The sequence below is a fragment of the Manis javanica genome, chromosome 1, assembly GCF_040802235.1.
Source record: "Manis javanica isolate MJ-LG chromosome 1, MJ_LKY, whole genome shotgun sequence".
NCBI classification, from domain to species: Eukaryota; Metazoa; Chordata; class Mammalia; order Pholidota; family Manidae; genus Manis; species Manis javanica.
The window spans coordinates 211,064,037-211,087,495 of NC_133156.1; the positions used below are offsets into that span (position 1 = coordinate 211,064,037).

Below are 23,459 nucleotides of genomic sequence, written 5' to 3' on the forward strand. Positions count from 1 at the left end.
GCACAGCCTATGAAAGGAAATGGATACAGTACACAGTGAGGCCCCCATCAAGGGAGGCCCAAACTTTATCCAATTTTGAGACTCCTAGTATATTCAAAGATAGTAAAACCTTACAGCAGAGACATAAAAATTGTAGTTAAAAAATGTTTGCATTGAATAAATTAACCCTTTCAAATTTGTATAACAAATTATAATCACTAAATTCTACCCCTATAGCAACCTAACAAAATGAATTGCTGGTTGTTGATGGAGATACTCAATCACAGTGCCCCCAGAGTGGTGTGATCCAGTACCGGGCAGCTACTACAGCCAGAAGAGGAGTGTCTTACTTCTTCAGTCCTCTGTATGAGCCTCTTTGACCTTGTGTGTAATGTCCGAGGCATGAAGTCAAAAGGCTGTTTTTGGGACCTGTGGAGGATGTGAGGCCTGCCCCTGGTCCTGCTGGAAGGCCCTTTGAAAGGCCCCAGGGAAGCAGAAGGGGACAGAGGAGAACCTGGCTCCCATATGCAAACTGACAATTGGCAGCACTCCTGTTCCACATGTGGTAATCAAGAGCTGTCTGTGTGCAGTAAGGCAGAAGGAGAAAGACTTTTCAAAGTTTCCATTTTAACATCTCAAATTGTCACATCACTGATGCTCTTCAATGAAGGTTTGGCTAATAAGTTTAGGCAGAGAATGAAGATGCTGGCACATTAGAAGGGGCTATGTTTAGCATAAAAAATCTGTAGGGGAGACGCTGACAAGGGCTGCTGAAGACACTTCTGCTTAATTAGAATCAATACTTTTAACCCTTAGTTGCTCTCATCTGCTACGAGTGAATGTCCTACAGCTAATTTATCTCATTCAGAGTAATTACACATCTAGGTATTTACAAAGGCACTATGAAGGCATTATTTGAAGGAGCAAAAATAAAACAAACCTCCCCAAACCCCAAGAGAACAGATGAACACAACACAGTAGATCCACTCCATGGAAGAACATACAGCTTTTAAACACCATTAAAAACTGAGCAGAAGAATAGTGTAGGGCATAGGGGATGCTTATGGTATAATGTTAAATGGAAGCCCAGAAAAACTAAACACTTTCTGTGTGATAATGGTCACAAACCGTTTTTCTCCTACTTTTTTTTTTTTTTTAATGAGACAACATGGGCAAGACTCGATCTGGAATAAGGAAAATACTTAAAAACCTAATTTTTCAAGTGGCAGGATCTCTACATGGATTTTCCCTTTACTCCAAAAAATATCTGGACAACCAAAAGCAAAGAAACATAACAGTGTTATGGTGTCTGTTAGTCCTTCGGAATGGGTCACCAACCTCAAGTTTTTCAGGTGGTGGGGTTTGCCTTTGCTTGTTTTGTTTCTGTCTAACAAGTGCACTTTCAGCAGGATACCCCGAGCCCCTGAGCCAGCCTGGCCAGGAGCTGCAGGCCACTTGTGGACCTAAGCCCCCACCTTCCTTTCATTTAAAACCAAACCCGCTCTTTGGCCTCCCAAGGAATACTCACTAGGTCTGGCTTTTATGGCCTGCAATTGTTTCATATCTAAGAGCATCCCCAACTGTTCATGCATTATCCATATCAAAAGTGTCCTTTAAATATTACTTCTACTGAAGCTTTTATTGTCCACAGTTCTGCATATCTTCCTGACAAGGGGATGTGATGCAGGCCTGTCTGGGGTGGGGAGAAGTAACTCTGTACCTCTTTCATGTATTTGGAGACAAGAGCCAAAAATGGGAGCTCAACTAATACAGGGAGGGAAGAAGATGGAGGAGAATTTTAATGGCCACAAAGCTCAGCTTCCGGGATCCTCCAGGCCACGCAGGCCTCTCTGATCCTTTGCTGCCTTGGCCTGCTCATCCTACAATTTGGATTTTAAGTGAACCCCTTAGGTGGGCATCCCACAGCTGGTCTTGATAGTTCAAATCCTCCTCCAAAACCTCAGGAGCTAGAATTTTAGCCTCCTTGTGCTGCAGGAGTATAGGAATATAGCTATTCCATTTGGGTACATGCACCAAAATCCAGAAAACTTGTTGGTTTCCTGCTCAGAACTATTCGAAAACCCTGTGACATCTGAATACTCTGCCAGGATGCTCACAGTGACAGCCCATGTTACTTTCAGAGGGGACAGGGGCAAAGGGGTGGGTGGGAGGTGGAAGGAGGGGCCTCTGCCTGCAAATTGGCTTATTTAGGCAGCAGGTTGAACCTCCCTGAAAACATGTGTCCTCCCTCAGAGGACAGGTCCACCTCTCTCTCAGAACATATAAATGTTCAGTATGACTCATTCTAACACTTTTGTTCGGTTCTAAGCCTCAGAAGCAGCTTGTCAGTGTTGTCAGCCCCTGCCTATCAGCCCCAAAAGACAGACAGAAAGTGGTGTCACCCAGAGGGGTATGCGGCCTCCAGAGCATGGGTTTGAGTGAGTGACCACTGCAGTGAGAAATGCTGGAAAACCCAGGCGTGGACCCTTGAGGAACTGAACTCAAGGGAAGTGGAAATAAGCTATTTCATCCAGAGTGACATTAGTTCTGACAGTGAGGATACTTGGTGAAACTGTTAATTTGGCATTCACTAATCACTAAAATATTAATTTGTTGTGAAGAAGCAAAGGGAAGGAAAGATTTCTGCCCTGCAGCTACCTTCAGTCAGTGTTACCTGTCAACTCAGCTCCTGACTCCTTTTAAAACAAAAATATCCTTCATTTGCTAATCAAAAAGACCAGTCATGTCTCCACACACCCCCTCCCAGTCCCCTGCTTTAAGATCAACCCACTCTGCTGAAAACCTTCTGGTGGCTTCCCTCCCCTTAGATTAAAGTCCAATCCACTGCCTGCTTTTCCCGCCTCAAGTGACCATTTTTTTCCTGCCCTGCCCTCCAACCACTCTGTCTTCTTTCCACCCACCCCTGCCTTCGGGCTTGGCTGTCTCAACCTCCTCCGCCTGCAGCACGTTCCCAGGCTGACTGCTTGTCACCTGTAGCTCACAAACTGCTGCCTCAGCAAGAGGTTCCCTGAGTCCCCTGGTTCGCTGTGTTTATCTCCTCACAGCGTTTATCACTATCACAGCCATTGTTCATGTCTCCCCACCACAAAAATGGAAAGGGGTTTGGTCTGCCTTATTCCCTGTGCTCTAGTGTCTAGAGCAAGGCCTGGTATATGGTATGTCCTCAAAAAATATCTGTGGAGGGAAATGAATGAATGTTTGGTGTGTAAAAAGAACACAATGACACCAGCACTAAGAGATGCACTTTGAGTTGACCTTCAGTCCCACAGGTGGGCTACACTGTGATCTATCATCCTCTCTCCTCCAGGGCTCCTGATAAGCAATGGGCCATGTTTGCCTAGAGTCCAGGCCAGGGTTAGGGGCACAGTATGAAAGATGGGGACAGAAAAAGCAGAGCTGGTTCACATGGAGATTAAACCCAAGACATTTCCACCTAACCTTTCAAAAATGGAGAAATTAGGGCTGTATTTTTCATACTGGTGTTTTCTTTAAATTCTGTATTATCCACCAAAATCAGAGGACCTTCTGGTTGCTTTTCTCACAAGTGAAAACAAAATCAACAGGGAGATGACAAAGTGAAGCTAGCCACCTAGAGAACAGCCTTCACTCCTGCCGGGAGAAGTACGTGAGCCGTTGCACATACCTGTCATGAGGAAGAGGAGCCCGGCCACATGCCTGGTGAGGCTCTCCTCCCAGAAGAAGCTGACCGTCGCCACAATGCAGCCACAGAGCAGGACGGCCACAGCCATGCCCAGGAAGCCAGCAGTGATTCTCCTCAGGTCTAGTCTCAGAACACAGACATTCCAAGTGATAAGCAGGGAAGTTACTGAGAATTAGAGAATGACGAGGTCATATGCATTGTGAAAATCAGTTAAGTTACACGGGCAGGCTTAGGGCCTAGAGGACCAAAGTGGTTTAGGGAATTCTCTCCCCAGATATGTCCTAAGAGGACAGATGGGGTACAACAAACCGAGGGCCAGAGTCTACTTTCTCTGGGTCCATGGAGAGGCCCACACCAAGGAGAGAACACACCAGAGGACACGGCCAGGGTAAACTTGGGTTCGAGGCAGCCAGTTACTTAGTAAACTGAGAGTGAGGTAGAATTGGGACATTTCTTTATTAACCTTGAAAAGAGCAATATAAATGTAGGTTACCACCTTCTAGTGGTATAATTAATCTGGCTTTGGAGAAGTTGCCTGAAAAGTGAGCTATAGTGAAATACAGTTTTACCTGAACACCATGGGTGCCATTATTTAATGTTTCATTTACATGTACTGCCTATTTTCAAAAAGGATTTGAGAAAGTAAGAGCAACCATGGTGACTGAAATGGGCCCCAAATTTACATACAAGGCATCTGTTCATAAATATCCTCTCCCCTGATCATAGGTCCCACAACCCACATACCCGTTTACCCAGGTTAAGGAGGGACTGTTTCCAAGATTCAAGCGTCCACTGCACATACAACTGTCAGGTTAGGTCACATAAAAACTAAGTTGTGATCACTGGGCCAGGACCCCAGCCCTCCGGCACCTTCTAGGCAAAACCAAGAGCTGGACTGACTACATGTACCTGGACATACCTTCACTCTGATCACTACCCTCTGGTAGCACTCTGATCACCACCATCCTGCTATTTTACTTCTTGTATTTCCTTCCTTCCTTTTTATTTATTTATTTTTTTGGACAATTTTAAAAATTGTTAGTTAAATTTCTATGATCCTTCTTAAAATGGTAGATCCCAGATATAGGTTTGTAGCCTCTGAGGCCAGTCAGCAGGTCTGGGCAAGTGCACATGAATCATGCACTCCTATGCACATGTACGGGCCCCACTGTTGGAAGTGTGGGCTGCTCCTACAGTGGAAGTGCCCAGAAGGCTGCCACCTCATTAAATGTTCATGTGGCCCCTGGACATCCTACAGGTGCTGTGCAGAGGGTGGCTTACGGTAGCCTCCAGGCTTGTTCTTGGTTACATGTGGACCACCCCTTTCTTTTAAAGGGATTTCTTATTTCCAGCTCAGAGCACTTAAATCAAAGCTGGGCATTGCTGCCTTGAAGAGGAAATATAGACATCACAGAGGAGGGGTTGGAGGAAGTGATAATTTAAAAGGGCTGAGTTTAATATTAAGGGTATAAGTCGTTTTGAGATAGCCACATCTGAGCAGGGGAAATGTAGAAATAGTTCAGTCACTGTTTCTCACAACCCCTTAAATTCCCTGTGGTTTAAGTGATCTATGATCATTCAAAGATACCATATTCAGATATAATCCACATGGCATTTGCGTTTGTACCAGACACATTAAGCTTACCTGGTAAACATGGCACAGATTGCCAGGTGTGCCTTTCTAAGAAAAGGCCATGCAGGAGGCTGCTAAAAGCCTCTTTCCAGGAGAATCTCAAAAAGGATTTAAGAGGAGAATGCTCAAGTACATCTTGCTTGACAAAACAAGGTACAAACTCTTAAAGAGATGAAGGTCTTTTTCTGGATCCTGTGTTGGCTTTCCCTCTCCTGACTGAAACCAGGGGCTCTGTGGCTTTCTGGACACATGACTAAGGCAAAGAACTACAAACAAGTTCACAAAGAATGCAGATGTAAGAATGCTTAGATAAGGCCCTCAGATCTGCTGAGAAATAATCATTAAGGTCAGCCAGTGGGAACAATTCTCAAGCAGCCATACTATTAAGAAATAAACCACATTTCAACCAATGACACTCCAAGCCCTTCATTTGCCAGTCATAATATTTGTAATATTAGGTCACTGCTGTGGCAATATCATAAGAGCTTCCATTTACATGTTTGCAATTCAAAACAGAGTCTTTTGATCTGCAGAAAGATTCACTTACAAAGGGAGACTCTGCTTGGTTTTCTGCAGTGGCTTTCTTTGGTCACCAAACGAGACTGATAAAGTCCTTGCTGCTCATTTTGTTGGATAATGAAAATGTCAACCTCTAATTAGGGTAAACACTGAAAAGAATTTGGTCTAGTTTTTGCTTTCCTAAGTTATCTGTCACCAGGCATTATGTATCAACAGTTTTCAGGAAAATATCAGTCCTCTTTAGTGTCACATCACAAGATCCCCTTTAGAGTTTCACATTTTCCGGAATTTCTTCATCAAGATGTAGAGGTAACAGACAACCTCTGAGAAAATTATGACATACACTCATAAAGATACTTTAGTAGAAATTCCAACGACTGAGATAGTCACAGTAGCAAAAATGAATATTGTGTAAACAAAACAACAGTAAGTACCTAAGGTATAATCTCCTTGGTCTACTGAGATAAATGGCAATGCAGTTCCTTGTGATCCACGACTTGGTAAAGAAAGGACTCAGGAGGCCACTTACGCAAGATGTCACCAGGGCAGACACATACACTGCACCATCTCATAAAGCCTCCTGCCTGTTTTCAGACATTTGATTTGCAAACAGGTTGTAACCACAGTGTAGTGAAATGACTCTCTGAGTCTCTGATCAAGTTGTATTGGGCCCAAAGGCCCACATATAATCGGTGCAGCATCTTTCCATCCAAACCTGAGAGGGCTGATAGGAATACGTTTGGTTCAGAAAGATACCATTTCCTCTGACCCTTTCCCAGAAATACTCACGAAGTAGGTGCCATTCATCTTGCTGTATTGTCTTCGTTAAATTGAAAGGAATGTTCCGTAAGCGGATTGGCTGAGAAAAGTGGTACTTGATAGCTGTGCATCGCTGTGCAATACCTTGAAGGAAATACGAAATGCGATTTACTGGTCTGTGCATCTGTAATAGAATCCTGGAGATCAAATGCAGAGAAGTGTATTCAAAACTGCACTGAATGGGACAGGAAGGAATAGGAAGGGATAGGAAGCTCTTGATTTACTCTCATTAAGTCAGAGCAGTGAAAACCTAAAACATGAAATAATGTTTAAAAACATGTTTCACTTTTGAATGTATTAAATTATAAGGGTCTAAAATCCCCTAATTGTTTTCAATGGAGTTTGTATGAACTAAACACAAAACTCCTCAAGGAGAAATGGCCTAAAAAATATTACAGATGGTTGGGAGAAATCAACTTGGAATTTTAAAAATAAATTACATGTGTCTGAAACTGACCCATTCTCAAACCCTCAAATGGCTTGCATCAAAAAGTTGATTAGGAAGTGTGCTATTTGGACCAGAAGATACTTTTACAGAAAAACTACTTTCTACATTGTGGTTTAGGTAGTGATTAGACAACCCACAAGAGCTTATTTAACCCAGGGCAGCTGATGTAATTACTTAACACGAATTTTACTGACCTGGATTTTGGGTCCTGAGAGAAAGGCTAATATTGAAAGTAGAGAGGAGAAAGAAAAAAAAAACTTTCTCACTTTTTTGGTTGCATGGTCAGCACAGGCACAGTATCTTGAAATCTAGTACCTTCTCCTACCACCCCTCCAAACCCATATTTTTATTGTATAAATTAATACAGGCCTATTTTTCCCCTAAAATCTTCTGAATCCCATGATTCAGCCTGAATCCTATGAAAGCCCTGGAAGCTGCTTAAAAAGTATTCTCATCGATGCAAGTAAATCTCTAGTTGGTGGAATTTGAAAAAGAATAAAAATAGAGTGATTTTTTAAAAATCCGGCATTGAAGAGGAGAGATTAATATTTGAGCACAGTATGTATCATAAGCCAGTCAGTCCCTGATGTGAAGGTACCTTCAGGATCATCTTCTCTAAAGCATTTCTCAGACATTAGCATGCATTAAGAATCACCTGGGCATGCTAGATAAAAATGTAGGTTCCTGGACCTCACCCAAGATATTCTAAATCAAGATTTGGGATGGAGCCAGGAACCTGAATTTTAATAAACATCCCAAATAATTGTGAGGCATTCACCCCTTGAATCTTACTTTGAGATACACTGCCTAAGACTATCTCTGCTTTTTAAATTTTTTTTTTCTTATGAAATCACAGGTTTTCCAAAAACTCAAGCTCTTTTATTTTTCTTACTGTTTTTTCAGCATGGGCCTGTGGCAGTGGTTGTGAGGTCTCAGGCATATAAGTCAGACATTTATAAATCAGAAAATGCCTATGTTTACAAAGAGCAAACAATCTGATAGGAGAATAGTAAAAGATAACAGACTACAAATGTTTTAACAGCTTACATTTGTATTTTTCAAAACTCTCATTCCACTTGCTACTCATCCGCAGCCTGACCTTGAGGTTCTGTGTAAGCAGACAGTGAAGGCTAAAGCAGAGTTGAAGGCGTGCCCCAACACACACACATAGATGCCTGTCAGCAAAGGCTGGGAGACTTACTGGGTCCATATAATTAAGGGCATGTCTGTCCAATCAATAGTTTCCCTCTAAGCCTGCCAAAAACAGACTTCAGAGGCCACATATGACAAAGAATATAAGGCCTTTACAGAATTAGTTCAGGAAAGTCACTAAAGAAACAAACAGCAACAACATAAAAACAATAACAAACTCTGTGGAGGAGGAAGAAAATTATTTCTAGAGTTGCTACCTGTGGAGAAAATGGAAATTTCTGACCAGAATTCCTACCTAGTCTTAACTGTATCCATTGTATGTGTGGAGAGGAAACACTCCTCTCCTCAGTTCCTGGGACATAATTGGCCAGGCATCTGAGACCCGCCCACAGACTTCCTCCCGGTGCTAGAAGTGAGGAAGTGGAGGGCTGCCAGGAAGTGGGAGAGCCAGGAGAGCAGGGAGAGGGCAGTGCCAGCATGGGGTCCTGGAGGGAGAAATAGGAGAGAACAGTGGCTGGCGGAGGGGAAGCCATGAAGCCCCAGTGCCAGGAGAGGAGTAAGCCCAAGCTGGGAAGCAGGAGGTACCATCCATGCTGGAGTCAGGAGAGACCAAGACCTACCGCTGTGAAACTAAGTGTGGTATCCCCTTTGAGCCCCCAACTTCTTGCCCTTGCCTTTATTCAGTCTCACTGCATTCATAAGGTACTCGCCTGGGCAAGGAACCCCCTTTTCCCAGAGCAACACTACATTATATGATTTTAAATGCCCAGTTTTCCACAAAAAATTACAAAACATACAAAGAAACAAGAGCATACATCCCATACATGGGGGAAAAAAGCCAATCAGTAGAAACTGTCACTGAGCCCAGACATTGGACTTACCTGACAAATACTTTAAATTAGCTGTTTTAAATATGTTCAAAGAACTAAAAGCAAGTAAGAAAATGATGTCTCACCAAATAGAAAATATAAGTAATATATAGAAAGTATGAAAAGAAAAAGAAAAACCAAATAATAACTCTGGAGTTGAAAAGTACAATAATGGAAATGAAAAATTCACTAGAGGGACTCAACAGAATTTTGAGCAGGCAGAAGAACAAATCAGCAAACTTGAAAATAGGTGAATTAAGATTACCTAGTCTGAGAAAAATAAGAAAAAAAGAATGAAGAAAATGAACACAACCTAAGAAATCTGTGAGACACCATAAATCATACCAGTATAAGTTTGACAGTCCCAGAAAGGGGGAGAGAAGAAGGGAACAAAAGGAATCATTAAAGAAATAACTGTCAAAAACTTCCCATTTGATTAAAAAAAAACATGTGTCTACATATCCAAGATGTTTCATGACTCTGAATACGATGAACTCAAAGAAGTTTATACCAGATACAGCATAACCAAACTATTGAAAGCCAGAGAGAGAGAGAGAGAAGCTTGGAAGCAGCAATAAAAAAGCAATTTGTAATATATAAGGGATCCTCCAAAGATTAGTAACTGACTTCTCTTCAGAAACCAAAGCCAGAAGGCAGTGGGATGAAATATTCTAGGCACTGAAAGAAAGATTATCAACCAAGAATTCTTTACACAGCAAAGTTATCCTTCAGAGATGAAGGAAAAATTAAAACTCCTCAATTAAACAGTAATTGAGAGAGCTTCTCACTCATAGGCATGTCCTACAAGAAATATTAAAGGAAGTCCTTCAAGCTGAAATCAAAGGACAGGTGCTGAATCTACATGAAGAAATAACATTTGTGAAGGTCATGACATGAGTAAACATAAAAGACAATATAAATGTATTTTGTAACTTTTTTTCTTATACCTGATTTTAAAGGCATAAAGCAATAATTATAAGTCTGTGTGGATGGGCATACAATGTAATTTGTATGACAATAACTGTAAAGGAGAGGAGAGGACACGGAGCTATAGAAGATCAAAGTTTTTATACCAATGAAATTCGGTTGGGATTAATCCAAACTAAATTTTTATAAATTAATATGTTAATTGTAATTCACAGGATAATGATTTAAGAAAATAATTTTTTTTAAATATAATTAACGAAACAAAAAGGGAATTAATGTTAGTAGGAAATATCTTTTTAACACAAAAGAAGATGGAACTGAAAAACAAAAGAGACATAAAGCATAAAGAAAACAAACAGCAAATGGCAGGTATAAATTCTAACTTATCAGGAATTACATTGACTCTAAGTAGATCAAACACTCCAATCAAAAGGCAGAGATTGGCATTGTAAATAAAACAACATATCCATCTATATGACATCCACAAGAGACACACTTGAGATCCAAAGACACAAAGAAGTTGAAAGTAAAAGGATGGAAAAAGGTATACCATGCACTCATCAAAAGAGAGATGGAATGGCTATACTCATATCAGAAAAAAAATAGACTTTCAGACAAAAAAAGTGTTGCTAGTGACAAAGAAAGAGATTTTATAATGATAAAAGGGCCACTCCATTGAGAATTTATAGCAATTATAAATATATTTGCACCTACCTACCAATCAAGTCCCCAAAATACATGAAGCAAAACTGAAGGGAGAAATAGACATTTCAACAATAACAGTTGGAGACTTCAGTACTAGACAGATCGAGAAAACAGAAGACTTGAGCAAAAATATAAACCAATAGACCAAATAGACACCTATTATTTTCTCTATTTTTCTATTCTCTGTTTCATCCAACAGCAGGATATATACTCTTTTTTACTGCATGTAAAACATTCTCCAAGATAGACCATATGTTAAGCAATAAAACAAATCTCAGTAAATTTAAAATAATTATTAAAGTCCTTCAAAGTATATTCTGTGACCATAATATCATGAAATCAGATATCAGTAACAGAAGGAAATTTGAGAAATCCACAAATTATGGAAATTAAGTAATGCCTAAATAACCATTGGGTAGAAGGAGAAATCACAAGAGAAATTTAAAAACACTTTGAGATTAATGAAAAAAAATCACAACATACCAACATGTATGGGATTCAGCTCATGCAGTGCTTACAGGGAAATTTATACCTACAAATGACTACATTAAAAAAAAAGGTATCTCAAATCAATAACCTAGCTTTCTACCTTCAGGAACTAAAAAAAGAAGAGCAAACTAAACCCCAAACAGAAGGAAGGAGATTATATAGTTACAGTGGAAATAAATGAAATAGGGAATAGAAAAATAGAGGAAAAAAATACAACCAAAAATCAGTTCTTTGAAAAGATAAATAATATTGACAAATCCTTAGATAGACTATCCAAGACAAAAAGAGAAGACTCAAGTCTTCTTGAGTCAAACTAAAATAGAGGCCATCACTAACAATCTTAAAGAAATAAAAAGGAATATAAGAAAATACTGTGAAATTATACAGATGAAATGGAAAACTCTAGAAAGATACAAACTACCAATACTTACTCAAGAAGAAATAGAAAATCTGAACAGATCTATCATAGGTTAAGAGATTGAGTTAGTAATTAAGTTACTAAAAAACTTCTGACAAAGAAAATGCCAGGTCCAGGTGTCTTCACTGATGAATTTTACCAAATACTTAAAGAATTAACAATCCTATATAAACTCTTAAAAAAAAAGAGGAGGCAACAATTCTCAAATAATTTTATGAGGCCAGTATTAAACTGACACAAAAACCAGAATCATCACAAGGAAAGAATATTACAAATTTTCCTTATGAATATGTTTGCAAAAATCCTCAACAAAGTACTAACAAACTGAATTCATCAACAAATAAAAAGGATTGTACATCATGACCAAGTGGGATTTATGTCAGGAATGCAAGATTGGTTCAACATATAAAAATCAATTAATGTAATATACCGTATCAATAAAATAAAGCACAGAAACCACAAGATCATCTCATAGATGTAGAAAAAGCATTTGACAAAATCCATCTGATACTCATCAATATTCCTATCAGCCAGACAGAAAACAGGTGTTACTAGCTCTGTTTAATAGATAGAAAACTCTGAAGCTCAGAGAGGTTGTAGTAACCTAGCTCTAACATACATGCTGCTACCCAAACTTTGTATACTGCTCACTCAGGGAAGTTAGAAATCCTTAATCGTTTAGAAATGCATCTTAGTCTTGCGGGTGGTTAGAACTATAGTTATTAAACTATCGATTTGAAGTGAAAAGCACATTTTTTTTAGTTTAATGCCAACATATATTCTTTTGGAAACAAAGCTGATACCTAATTGTATGTTATCCATACCTATCAATACATGTCATTTGGAGATTGGATTGGCTGCATGGCTAACTCAATGACTTCATCATACCCGCACCTCACAGAAGCCGCTTAAGGCTGGAAATGAGCTGTGGACTGGGAAGACATCATGCTCACAGACTCAGAGGGTTGGCCCTAGAACTCGTGTGCCAGGGGAATGCGTAGATCCTTTTAGATTTCTGTAAATATTCTCAGACCCATCTCCTCCTCTGTCTCTTGCTGGGAATAGGCATGACCCCAATGGGTAGAGAGAGCTGCAGAAAGGAGGTGGGCAGCTGGCCCAGTGCTCTCCTGCTTCCCTGGGGGGAGTCTGGCATGTGCCAGCAATGAGGTAAATAGTGCACATATCACCAAAAGTACCTTTCCTTCCCCACTAGGCTCTCAGGCTAAATTTAAACTGCCCAGAATTCTGAAGTAAGAAGAGAAAGGAGGTGAGGAGGGTGGCAAGGTCTGGCCTGGACAGTAAAAGCAGTACTCAAAGATCCCAGTGATTGCGCATCTGGTGATGAGCCCAGAGCATCTCAGCTGAGTTTGCAAGAAAATATGCTACAGCCCCAGCGCTCTACTCTTTTGGAAGGTGATTAGTGACATCAGGCAGAATTAGAAGAGCAAGTGGGAGTGAAGGACAGATCAGCAGCAGTGTCAGAGGCCTGCCATTAGCTGTTTTATTCCCTTGTTCTGAAGCACTTGTTCCACTGTCATAGCAGAAAGTCAAACAGACTTGAAAGGGAAAGTATGTTATTAAGGTTTGGCTTCCTACAGCATACATATAAAACGGACAAAATGAAACTTGATAAAAATCACATAGGAAAAGACTGTAGTTGCTTGATGCTTGCCAAAGACAGATAAGGTCCTTCTGATAGAAAGATAAAGAGTACATATATACGTAGACGGTGGTAAAGACAAAGGTCCATGTGGTGTTACGCTAGAGGGTGATACTGTGAACATCCACAAGGAGGCATTAGATTCAAATGTTTTCAAAGCCATGCGTGCAAACTTTGAAATTAACTGGCTTTCTGAGTTTAGAGAGCAATGAATCTGGCTCTCTGAAAAGGAACACAAAAAGCATGAGCTCATTGCACCAGATGGCATCACACAACGGGGGGAAGAAACATGCAGAGGGTTGGAAAGAACAAGTTGTGGTCTATATTTAGTGATTGATTAGCTTCTTAAAGGGCCAAGTAGATTCACTTTAATGATGATATAAATCACAAAATAAGATATAAAAATTTGCTGCACAGGGGCTAAGAGGGGGGCTCAAGGGCTGGTGAATTTCTGTTATTTCTGGTGCTTAGAGAGAGGAATCAAATTCAAAGCTAAGTCATAGAAACCCATACTCTAGGTTAAATGAAAAAGAAATGTCAGAAACAGCAGAAGATGCTGAAAGAAGTTATTAGCACCAGTCAATGATGAGGAAGTATATGTAGGGGCTAAAGGCCTTGCAGTCAGACAGACTTGGATTTGAATCCCAGCTGTGTGACTTTTGGCAAATTACAAGCTCTCTGTGCCTCTCTTCCCTCTTCTGTAAAAGAGGGGGAATAATGGCAGATACCTTACGGGGTTATTAAGAGGAATGAAAGAGGTTACTCAAGGACTTAGCATAAGATGTGGCCCACTCTAAGCAGTTAACAGATGTCAGAATTTGATCATGAGCTATCTCTTGGCACCGGCTCACATTCCCCAAACATAATGATTGCCACAGTAGGAGTCTGTACCCTAAAAGGGCATTGCAGGTTAATACAAGTATGCAGAAAGAAAACAGACATGGGCAACAGCTGCCTGAACGGGGGCTATCCAGCAGCTCCCATGCTTGCCACCTTGGTGTAAGACTCCCAACACTTCACTCCGCAAGAGATGACTGGCTGGCCTCCTTGCTCTCCTCTGACCTACGCTGCAGACCACTATTAGACAAATCTGCTCTCTGGGGCCTCTGGAGCTTCAGTTACCCATTTGTAATACAGAATATGAAAACCTTTAGGGTTTTTGCAACATCCACCTGCCTTTTATAGTGTCATTAACTTAATGTTTCTTTTAATTGATTACTACAAGTGAGACACAGTTTTATTTGCCATAATTATGTATTTATTTAAAAACAAAGTGCCTGGCACACAGTAAGTACTATGTAATTGTTTATTAAATAGCCTTAATGCTGTGCCAGTGTGCCAACTTCCGCACTTAAGGAAAAAGAAGAGAAATCTCCAGTGGACGCTGAAAGCAATAAGCCTGGGGTTTTCACCACCCAGCTCTGTCTTGCCCCACCCAGAACACACCATGGGGTCTCCCCAAAATCAAACCCAGGCTCTGGGCTCTGCCATCTATCCTTATCCCCTGCCCCACTTACACTTAACCTGTGAATGTCCCCAACCTTCGCAGATACGCCCCCAGGCAGTGTTGTGCCATTTCTTCCTACACCTACAGCCTTTACCTTAGAACAACCCCACACCTACTAAGCCCTCAGGACCCCTGCCTGCACTCAGGAAGTCTCCTCCCTGAACATTACAGTCCATGTCCTCAGGCCCTCTAGCTTTATTTTGATGTGAGAGGCTGAACCACACAATCTGGCTCTTGATTACTCAGTCTTCATCACTTCCTAGGAGATCAGAAAATCTGCCTCCCTCTGAATGTCCCAAGTGCCTTAAAAGCTGAGGCTGTGGCTTCTTTCTGGCTCCGTGACATTTTAGAGATACGTCAGCCACAGTTGCTGATAACAGCAGTATGATTAATGGGTCAGGTTCTCTAGCAGATGACAGGGTCAGTGTATGGTCTGCATCGTTTCCTAAAACATTTGAAGGCAACTTGGAATTCCATAACTGCCCCATGGGAAGAAATAGAAAAAACTTTTTGCCCCCAGCTGTTCCTGCACACGTCCCAGTTTAAACGGAAAGATAAGTTGTGGAGTCAAAGGGCAGGCTGGCTGCCATGTTCTTGTCAGAGAGATTTAATTTCGAAGGGAATCAGGTGCTAAGTGGACAAAAGAAAATGTTTCCCTGGTCACCTTTTTTAATGAGTATGAAAAGCTCTCATTTAGATAAATAAATCAAGCGCAGTAAGTTTAGTGGCTTAACACTGACTTTTAAGCCTTGAATGACCAAAACCAGTCCTGAAGGTCAAGCCCTGAGGACAAACCCATCATCAAGTCTCCAGAATTGAGGAGGGAGGTGCAAAATTAGTGAATCTAGAATGGCGCTGTCCAGTGGAAATATGAGGCATAGCTACTTTTAAATTTTCTAATAGTCACACTACAAAACAGGTATGATTTACTCTATTATATTTTAATTTAATATGCAACCAATATTTTGAAATTCACTAATAAGATCTTTTACATACTGTTTTTCACAATGAGTCTTTGAAATCTGGTATTTTCCTCTTATAGCACACCTCTATTCAGACAGGTGTCTTCTCAAGCGCTCAACAGTCTCTTTTGGCTGGTGGCTACTGTACTGGAGAGAGATTTCTAGCCAAAGGTAAATAAGACTCCAAGTAAAGTAAAAGGAATTGAGAAAAGTGTTTGATATAGAAAGTGCCTGAAAGAGATGAAAGGTAGTCTTTGCTTAGAGTCTCTCTCCACAACATACTAGCTTGTTCTACTATAAATTTTTCTTTTTTAAAAAATTTTTATTAAGGTATTATTGATATACACTCTTATGGTTTCACATGAAAAAACAATGTGGTTACTAGATTTACTCATATTATCAAGTCCCCACCCACACCCCAATGCAGACAATGTCCATCAGTGTAGTCAGATGCCACAGATTCACTGTTTGCCTTCTCTGTGCTACACTCTTTTCCCTGTGACCCCCCATGCCATGAGTACTAAACATAGTACCCTTCAATCTCCTTCTCCCTCCCTCCTGACCCGCCCTCCCAGACCCTCCCCTTTGGTAACCTCTAGTCCCTTCTTGGAGGTTGTGAGTCTCCTGCTATTTTGTTCCTTCAGTTTTGCTTCATTGTTATACTCCAAATGAGGGAAATCATTTGGCACTTGTCTTTCTCTGCCTGGCGTATTTCACTGAGCATAATGTCCTCCAGCTCCATCCATGTTGTTGCAAATGGTAGGATTTGTTTCTTTCTTACAGCCGAATAGCATTCCATTGTTTATATGTACCTTACATCTTCTTAATTCATTCATCTACTGATGGACACTTAGGTTGCTTCCATTTCTTGGCTATTGTAAATAGTGCTGCAATAAACATAGGAGTGCATATGTCTTTTTGACTCTGAGAAGTTGTATTCTTTCGGTAAATTCCAAAGAGTGGGATTCCCAGGTCAAATGGTATTTCTATTTTTAGTTTTTTGAGGAACCTCCATATTGCTTTCCACAATGGTTGAATAAGCTTACATTCCCACCAGCAGTGTAGGAGGGTTCCCCTTTCTCCGCATCTTCACCAGCATTTGCTGTTCTTAGTCTTTTCGATGCTGGCCATCCTTACTGGTGTGAGGTGATGTCTCATTGTGGTTTTAATTTGCATTTCCCTGATGATTAGTGATGTGGAGCATCTTTTCATGTGCCTATTGGCCATCTGAATTTCTTCTTGGGAGAATTGTTTCTTCATATCCTCTGCCCATTTCTTAATCGGGTTATTTGCTTTTTGGGTGTTGAGTCATGTGAGTTCTTTATATATTTTCAATGTTAACCCCTTGTCAGATATGTCATTTACAAATATATTCTCCCTTACTGTAGGATGCCTTTTTGTTCTGTTGATGGTGTCCTTTGCTGTACAGAAGATTTTAAGTTTGATGTAGTCCCATGAGTTCATTTTTGCTTTTGTTTCCCTTGCTTGAGAGGATGCATTGAGGAAGAAGTTGCTCATGTTTATATTCAGGAGATTTTTGCCTATGTTGTCTTCTTAGAGTTTTATGGTTTCATGACTTACATTCAGGTCTTTGATCCATTTCGAGTTTACTTTTGTGTATGGGGTTAAACAATAATCCAGTTTCATTCTCTTGCATGTAACTGTCCAGTTTTCCAATACCAGTTGTTGAAGAGGCTGTCATTTCCCCATTGTATGTACATGGCTCCTTTATCATATATTAATTGATCATATATGGTTGGTTTTAAATCAGGGCTCTCTAGTCTGTTCCATTGATCTATGGTTCTGTTCTTGTGCCAGTACCAAATTGTCTTGATTACTGTGGCTTTGTAGTAGAGCTTGAAGATGAGGAACTTAATCCCCCCAACTTTATCCTTCCCTCTCAGGATTGCTTTGGCTATTCGGGGTCTTTTGTGGTTCCATATGAATTTTAGAATGCTCTAGTTCGTTGAAGAATGCTGTTAGTATTTTGATAGGAATTGCATTGAATCTGTAGATTGCTTTAGGCAGGATGGCCATTTTGACAATATTAATTCTTCCTATCTATGAGCACGGGACATATTTCCATTTATTGGTATCTTCATTAATTTCTCTCATGAGTGTCTTGTAGTTTTCAGAGTATAGGTCTTTCACTTCCTTGGTTAGGTTTATTCCTGGTATTTTACTCTCTTCAATGCAACTGTGAAAGGAATTCTTTTCCTGATTTCTCTTTCTGCTAGTTCATTGTTAGCGTATAGGAATGCAACAGATTTCTGTGTATTAATTTTGTACCCTGCAACTTTGATGAATTCAGATATTAGATCTAGTAGTTTAGGAGTGGATTCTTTAGGGATTTTAATGTACAATATCATGTCATCTGCAAACAGGGACAGTTTGACTTCTTCCTTACCAATGTGGATGCCTTTTATTTCTTTGTGTTGTCTCATTGCCATGGCTAGGACCTCCAGTACTATGTTGAATAGAAGTGGGAAGAGTGGGCATCCTTGTCTTGTTCCTGATCTTAAAGGAAAAGCTTTCAGCGTCTCACTGTTAAATATAATGTTGGCTGTGGGTTTGTCGTATATGGCCTGTATTATGTAGAGGTATCACCCTCTATACCCATTTTGTTGAGAGTTTTTATCATGAATGGATGTTGAATTTTGTCAAATGCTTTTTCAGCATCTATGGAGATGATCATGTGGTTTTTGTCTTTCTTTTTGTTGATGTGGTGGATGGTGTTGATGGGTTTTCGAATGTGCTACCATCCTTGCATCCCTGGAATAAATCCTACTTGATCATGATGGATGATCTTTTTGATGTATTTTTGAATTTGGTTTGCTAATATTTTGTTGAGTATTTTTGCATCTGTGTTCAGCAGGGATACTGGTCTGTAATTTTCTTTTTTTGTGGTGTCTTTGCCTGGTTTTGGTATTAGAGTGATGCTGGCCTCATAGAATGAGTTTGGAAGTATTCCCTTTTCTTCTACTCTTTGGAAAACTTTAAGGAGGATGGGTATTAGGTCTTCACTAAATGTTTGATAAAATTCAGTGGTGAAGACATCTGGTCCAGGGATTTTGTTCTTAGGTAGTTTTTTGATTACCAATTCAATTTCGTTGCTGGTAATTGGTCTGTTCAGATTTTCTGTTTCTTTCTGGGTCAGCCTTGGAGGGTTGTATTTTTCTAGAAAGTTGTGCATTTCTTCTAGGTTATCCAGTTTGTAATCATATAATTTTTCATAGTATTCTTTCCTTATTCTTTGTATTTCTGTGGTGTCTGTAGTGATTTTTCCTTTCTTATTTTTTATTCTGTTTATGTGAGTAGACTCTCTTTTTTCCTTGATAAGTTTGGCTAGGGGTTTATCTCTCTTGTTTATTTTCTCAAAGAAACAGCTCCTGCTTTTATTGATTCTTTCTATTGTTTTATTCTTCTCAATTTTATTTATTTCTTCTCTGATCTTATTATGTCCCTCCTTCTACTGACTTTAGGCCTCCTTTGTTCTTCATTTCTAGTTTCATTAATTGTGAGCTTAGAGTGTTCATATGGGATTGTTCTTCTTTCCTGAGGTAGGCCTGTGTTGCAATATACTTTCTTCTTAGCATGGCCTTTGCTGCTTCCCAGATTTTGTGGTGTTGAATCATTATTGTCATTTGTCTCCATATATTGCTTGATCTCTGTTTTTATTTGGTTATTGGTCCATTGGTTATTATGAGCGTGTTGTGAAGCCTCCATGTGTTTGTGGGATTTTTCATTTTCTTTACATAATTTATTTCTAATTTCATACTTTTGTGGTCTGAGAAACTGGTTGGTACAATTTCAATCTTTTTGAATTTACTGAGGCTCTTTTTGTGGCCTAGTATATGATCTATTCTTGAAAATGTTCTATGTGCACTTGAGAAGAATGTGTATTCTGTTGCTTTTGGGTGTAGAGTTCTGTAGATGTCTGTTAGGTCCATCTGTTCTATTGTGCTGTTCAGTCCCTCTGCCTCCTTACTTGTCTTCTGTCTGGTTGATCTGTCCTTCAGAGTGAGTGGAGTGTTGAATTCTCCTAGAATGAATGCATTGCATTCTGTTTCCCCTTTTAATTCTGTTAGTATTTGTTTCACATATGTAGGTGCTCCTGTGTTGGGCGCATAGATATTTATAATGGTTATATCTTCTTTTTAGACTGACCCTTTAATCATTATGTAATGTCCTTTTCTGTCTCTTGTGACTTTCTTTGTTTTGAAGTCTATTTTGTCTTCTACAAGTACTGCAACTCCTGCTTTTTTCTCCCTATTAGTTGCATGAAATATCTTTTTCCATCCCTTCAATTTTAGTCTGTGTATGTCATTGGGTTTGAAGTGAGTCTCTTGTAGGCAGCATTTAGATGGGTGTTGCTTTTTTATCCATTCAGTGACTCTATGCCTTTTGATTGGTACATTCAGTCCATTTACATTAAGGGTGATTATCGACAGGTATGTACTTATTGCCATTGCAGGCTTTAGATTTGTGGTTACCAAAGGTTCAAGGTTAACTTCCTTACTATCTTAGAGTCTAACTTCACTCACTTAATATGCTATTACAAACACAATCTAAAGGTTCTTTTTGTCTCCTTTTTCTTCCTCTTCCATTCTTTATATATTAGGTATCATAGTCTATACTCTTTGTCTATCCCTTGATTGATTTGGGGAATAATTAATTTAATTTTGCATTTGCTTAGTAATAAACTGCTCTACCTTCTTTACTGTGGTTTAATTTCCTCTGGTGACAGCTATTAAACCTTAGGAACACTTCCATCTATAGCAGTCCCTCCAAAATACACTGTAGGGATGGTTTGTGGGAGGTAAATTCTCTCAGCTTTTGCTTATCTGGAAATTGTTTAATTCCTCCTTCAAATTTAAATGATAATCTTGCCAGATAAAGTAATCTTGGTTCAAGGCCCTGCTGCTTCATTGCATTAAATAGATTGTGCTACTCCCTTCTGGCCTGTAAGGTTTCTGCTGAGAAGTCTGATGATAGCCTGATGGGCTTTCCTTTGTATGTGATCTTATTTCTCTCTCTGGCTGCTTTTAACAGTCTGTCCTTATCCTTGATCTTTGCTATTTTAATTACTATATGTCTTGGTGTTGTCTTCCTTGGGTCTCTTGTGTTGGGAGATCTGTGCACCTCCATGGCCTGAGAGACTATATCCTTCCCCAGACTGGGGAGTTTTCAGCAATTATGTCTGCAAAGATACCATCTATCTCTTTTTCTCTCTCTTCTTCTTCTGGTACCCCTATAATGTGAATATTGTTCCACTTGGACTGGTCACACAGTTCTCTCAATATTCTTTCATTCTTAGAGATCCTTTTTTCTCTCTGTGCCTCAGCTTCTTTAATTTTTATTTCATTTATCATCTCCTCCACCATATCTCATCTGCTTTTAATACCCTCCATTGTGCTCTTCACTGATTGGATCTCTGACCGGAATTCATTCCTGAGTTCTTGAATATTTTTCTGTACCTCCATTAACATGTTAATGATTTTTATTTTGAAATCCCTTTCAGGAAGATTCATGAGGTTGATTTCATTTGAATCTTTCTCAAGTGATGTAGCCATAATTTTACTTTAAACCAGATTTCTTTGGCATTTCATATTTGTATATGGAGCCCTCTAGTGCCCAGAAGCTCTACTCTCTGGAGCTGCTCAGTCTCTGAAGCAATGTTGGGGATCACAGGGGAGCAGTATTGGTACCTGTGGGGGAGGAAAGAGCTGTTTCCTGCTTTCCAGCTGCTATGTCTCCCTCTACTGCCAGAACCAGTGGGCCGAGCACACAGTATAAGCCTCTATGCTTTGCATTTGTAGTTGCTGTAGACAGAGCTTCCCTCTGGCTGGCCTAACACCAGGGTAGGGTTTGCCAGTTTGTGAACCAGGTGGGGATGGCTGGGAGAAAGGCACAGGAGGCTGCATATCACGGAGGGGGTCCTTCAAGCTGTGTAGCCAGCCTGGATGCTGGAATGCCTGAAGATCGAGAAATTTCCCAACCTGCTGGGCAGAGTGCACCCAGACAATTTTGTCTACCTGTCCTTTCTCCTGAGCAGTAAGCTCTGTGAAATCCTTGCCCCTTTAGCAGCCCTCTTGCTGTTAGGAAGTCTCTCAGACTGCCTGCCTTTCTTTTGTCCCAGAGCAGCCAGATATGGTTCCCTGCTTTCCACAAGTGTCCCAGTGCAGCTGGATATGGATCCCTGCTTTCCACAAGTGGCTGGAATTTCAGTCTCTCCAGGTATTCTGCCTGTCTTAGCTTTCCAACCCCCTCATAATGAGTGTACCATGAAAGCACCATGAAGTGTAGGTTTGTGCTCCCAGAGCAAATCTCTGGAGTTAAGTATTCAGCAGTCTCAGGCCTCCACTCCCTCCCTGCTCGATTTCTCTTTCTCCTGCCAGTGAGCTGGGGTGGGGGAAGGGCTGGGGTCCCGCCGGGCCACAGCTTTGGTACATTACCGTGTTCCATGAGGTTTATTCTTTTCTCCAGGTGTATGCAGTTTGGTGCAGCCCTCTTTCCTATTGCTGTTTCAGTATTAGTCATATTAATTATATTTTCATATCATATGCAGTTTTAGAAGGAAGTCTCTGTCTCACTTCTCAGGTCTCCATCTTTAATCCCTCTGTATAACTGTTTCTTATTACTGATGGAGAATCGACTTGTGAGCAGTATGGAATTATATTTGCATTCATTCTATAGCCTTGGAGCAAGAAACGCTGAGTATGCCTCTGGCTTCACTACTTAATAGCTGTGTGCCCTTTCAAGTTACTTAAGTTCTCTGGGCATGAGCTTTCTTGGCTGTAATATGTGGACTGTGATAGTCCATCTGTGTCATAGGAGGATTAGACAAGATACATGCAATACCATTAGTGTTAGCTTCCATTATTGTTTTTATTATTATTACTACCACAACTATTGCTGCTGCTATTTTATTTACCTGAACAAACCCAGACAACTGGGCTATTCTTTAAAGGTAGAACTCTGATGGGTTCCTTGAACTGAAAACACATGATCTCTAGGGGCCAAATAGAGCAGGTTCTACGACAAGCCTGACCGATTGCAGTGATAGTAAACATCATCACAGAAAGTTAAAAAAAGTGATGGTGGAGCAAAGCAGAAATAATAGTGTTCACATAGGCATAATCCAATGCAAAGTGGAAATAGTAGATGACCACTGGTTTGTTGAATTAATTCTTAAATTTCCTTTAATATAATTACCATATTATATCTGCAATAAAAGGTAATGCATTTTTTTTTTAAATAAAACCAGGGATTCTCAGCTTCTCAGAACCCTCATGGAGTCATGATGGAAGACAAAAGAGAGGATGTGATTTTATGTGGCTTCAGGGGGATTTCAGCTCAGCTGAGCACCCTCTGCCTGTCTCTCCCCTTCTCCTCCTCTCCTCCCCTTACCTTCTCTCTCTAGCAGGAGACAGGAGAACCACAACGTGGAGACAGGTCCTATTTTTTTTCTCTGTCTCAGAGTTGCCAAAGTGGGAAAAGGAGATATGACTGTGCCATTGGAGAGAAGGCAGGCACAGGCAAGAACCACCACCCGGAGCCCCATCTCATGTGAAACGGATACAGTCATCGACTCAGCAGGCGCTCCAGCACAGCACCCTGGCATTTTCCCTCTCGCGGGGGTCACTGTGTTACAGGGACAGGCCGGCGGTGGCTGCGAGTCACCCTGCTC

The 23,459-nt window shown here is 40.4% G+C and overlaps 1 protein-coding gene across 4 annotated transcripts in view; it reads right to left on the bottom strand.

The window, feature by feature from the left end:
* The window catches only part of TMEM178A (transmembrane protein 178A), a 53,378-nt gene that overhangs the window by 6,095 nt on the left and 23,824 nt on the right, over positions 1 to 23,459 (bottom strand). The window contains exons 2-4 of one of the 4 annotated variants that reach the window (XM_073214102.1): positions 7,275 to 7,300; positions 6,603 to 6,716; positions 3,644 to 3,826 (exon numbers count right to left, since the gene is read on the bottom strand). In XM_073214102.1, coding sequence (XP_073070203.1) covers positions 3,644 to 3,749 — 106 coding nt within the window. In that variant the 5' untranslated portion in view covers positions 3,750 to 3,826; positions 6,603 to 6,716; positions 7,275 to 7,300. The remainder of the gene's footprint in view (positions 1 to 3,643; positions 3,827 to 6,602; positions 6,717 to 7,274; positions 7,301 to 23,459) is intronic. The other 3 variants (XM_073214108.1, XM_073214100.1, XM_073214095.1) reach the window with 3 other exon arrangements.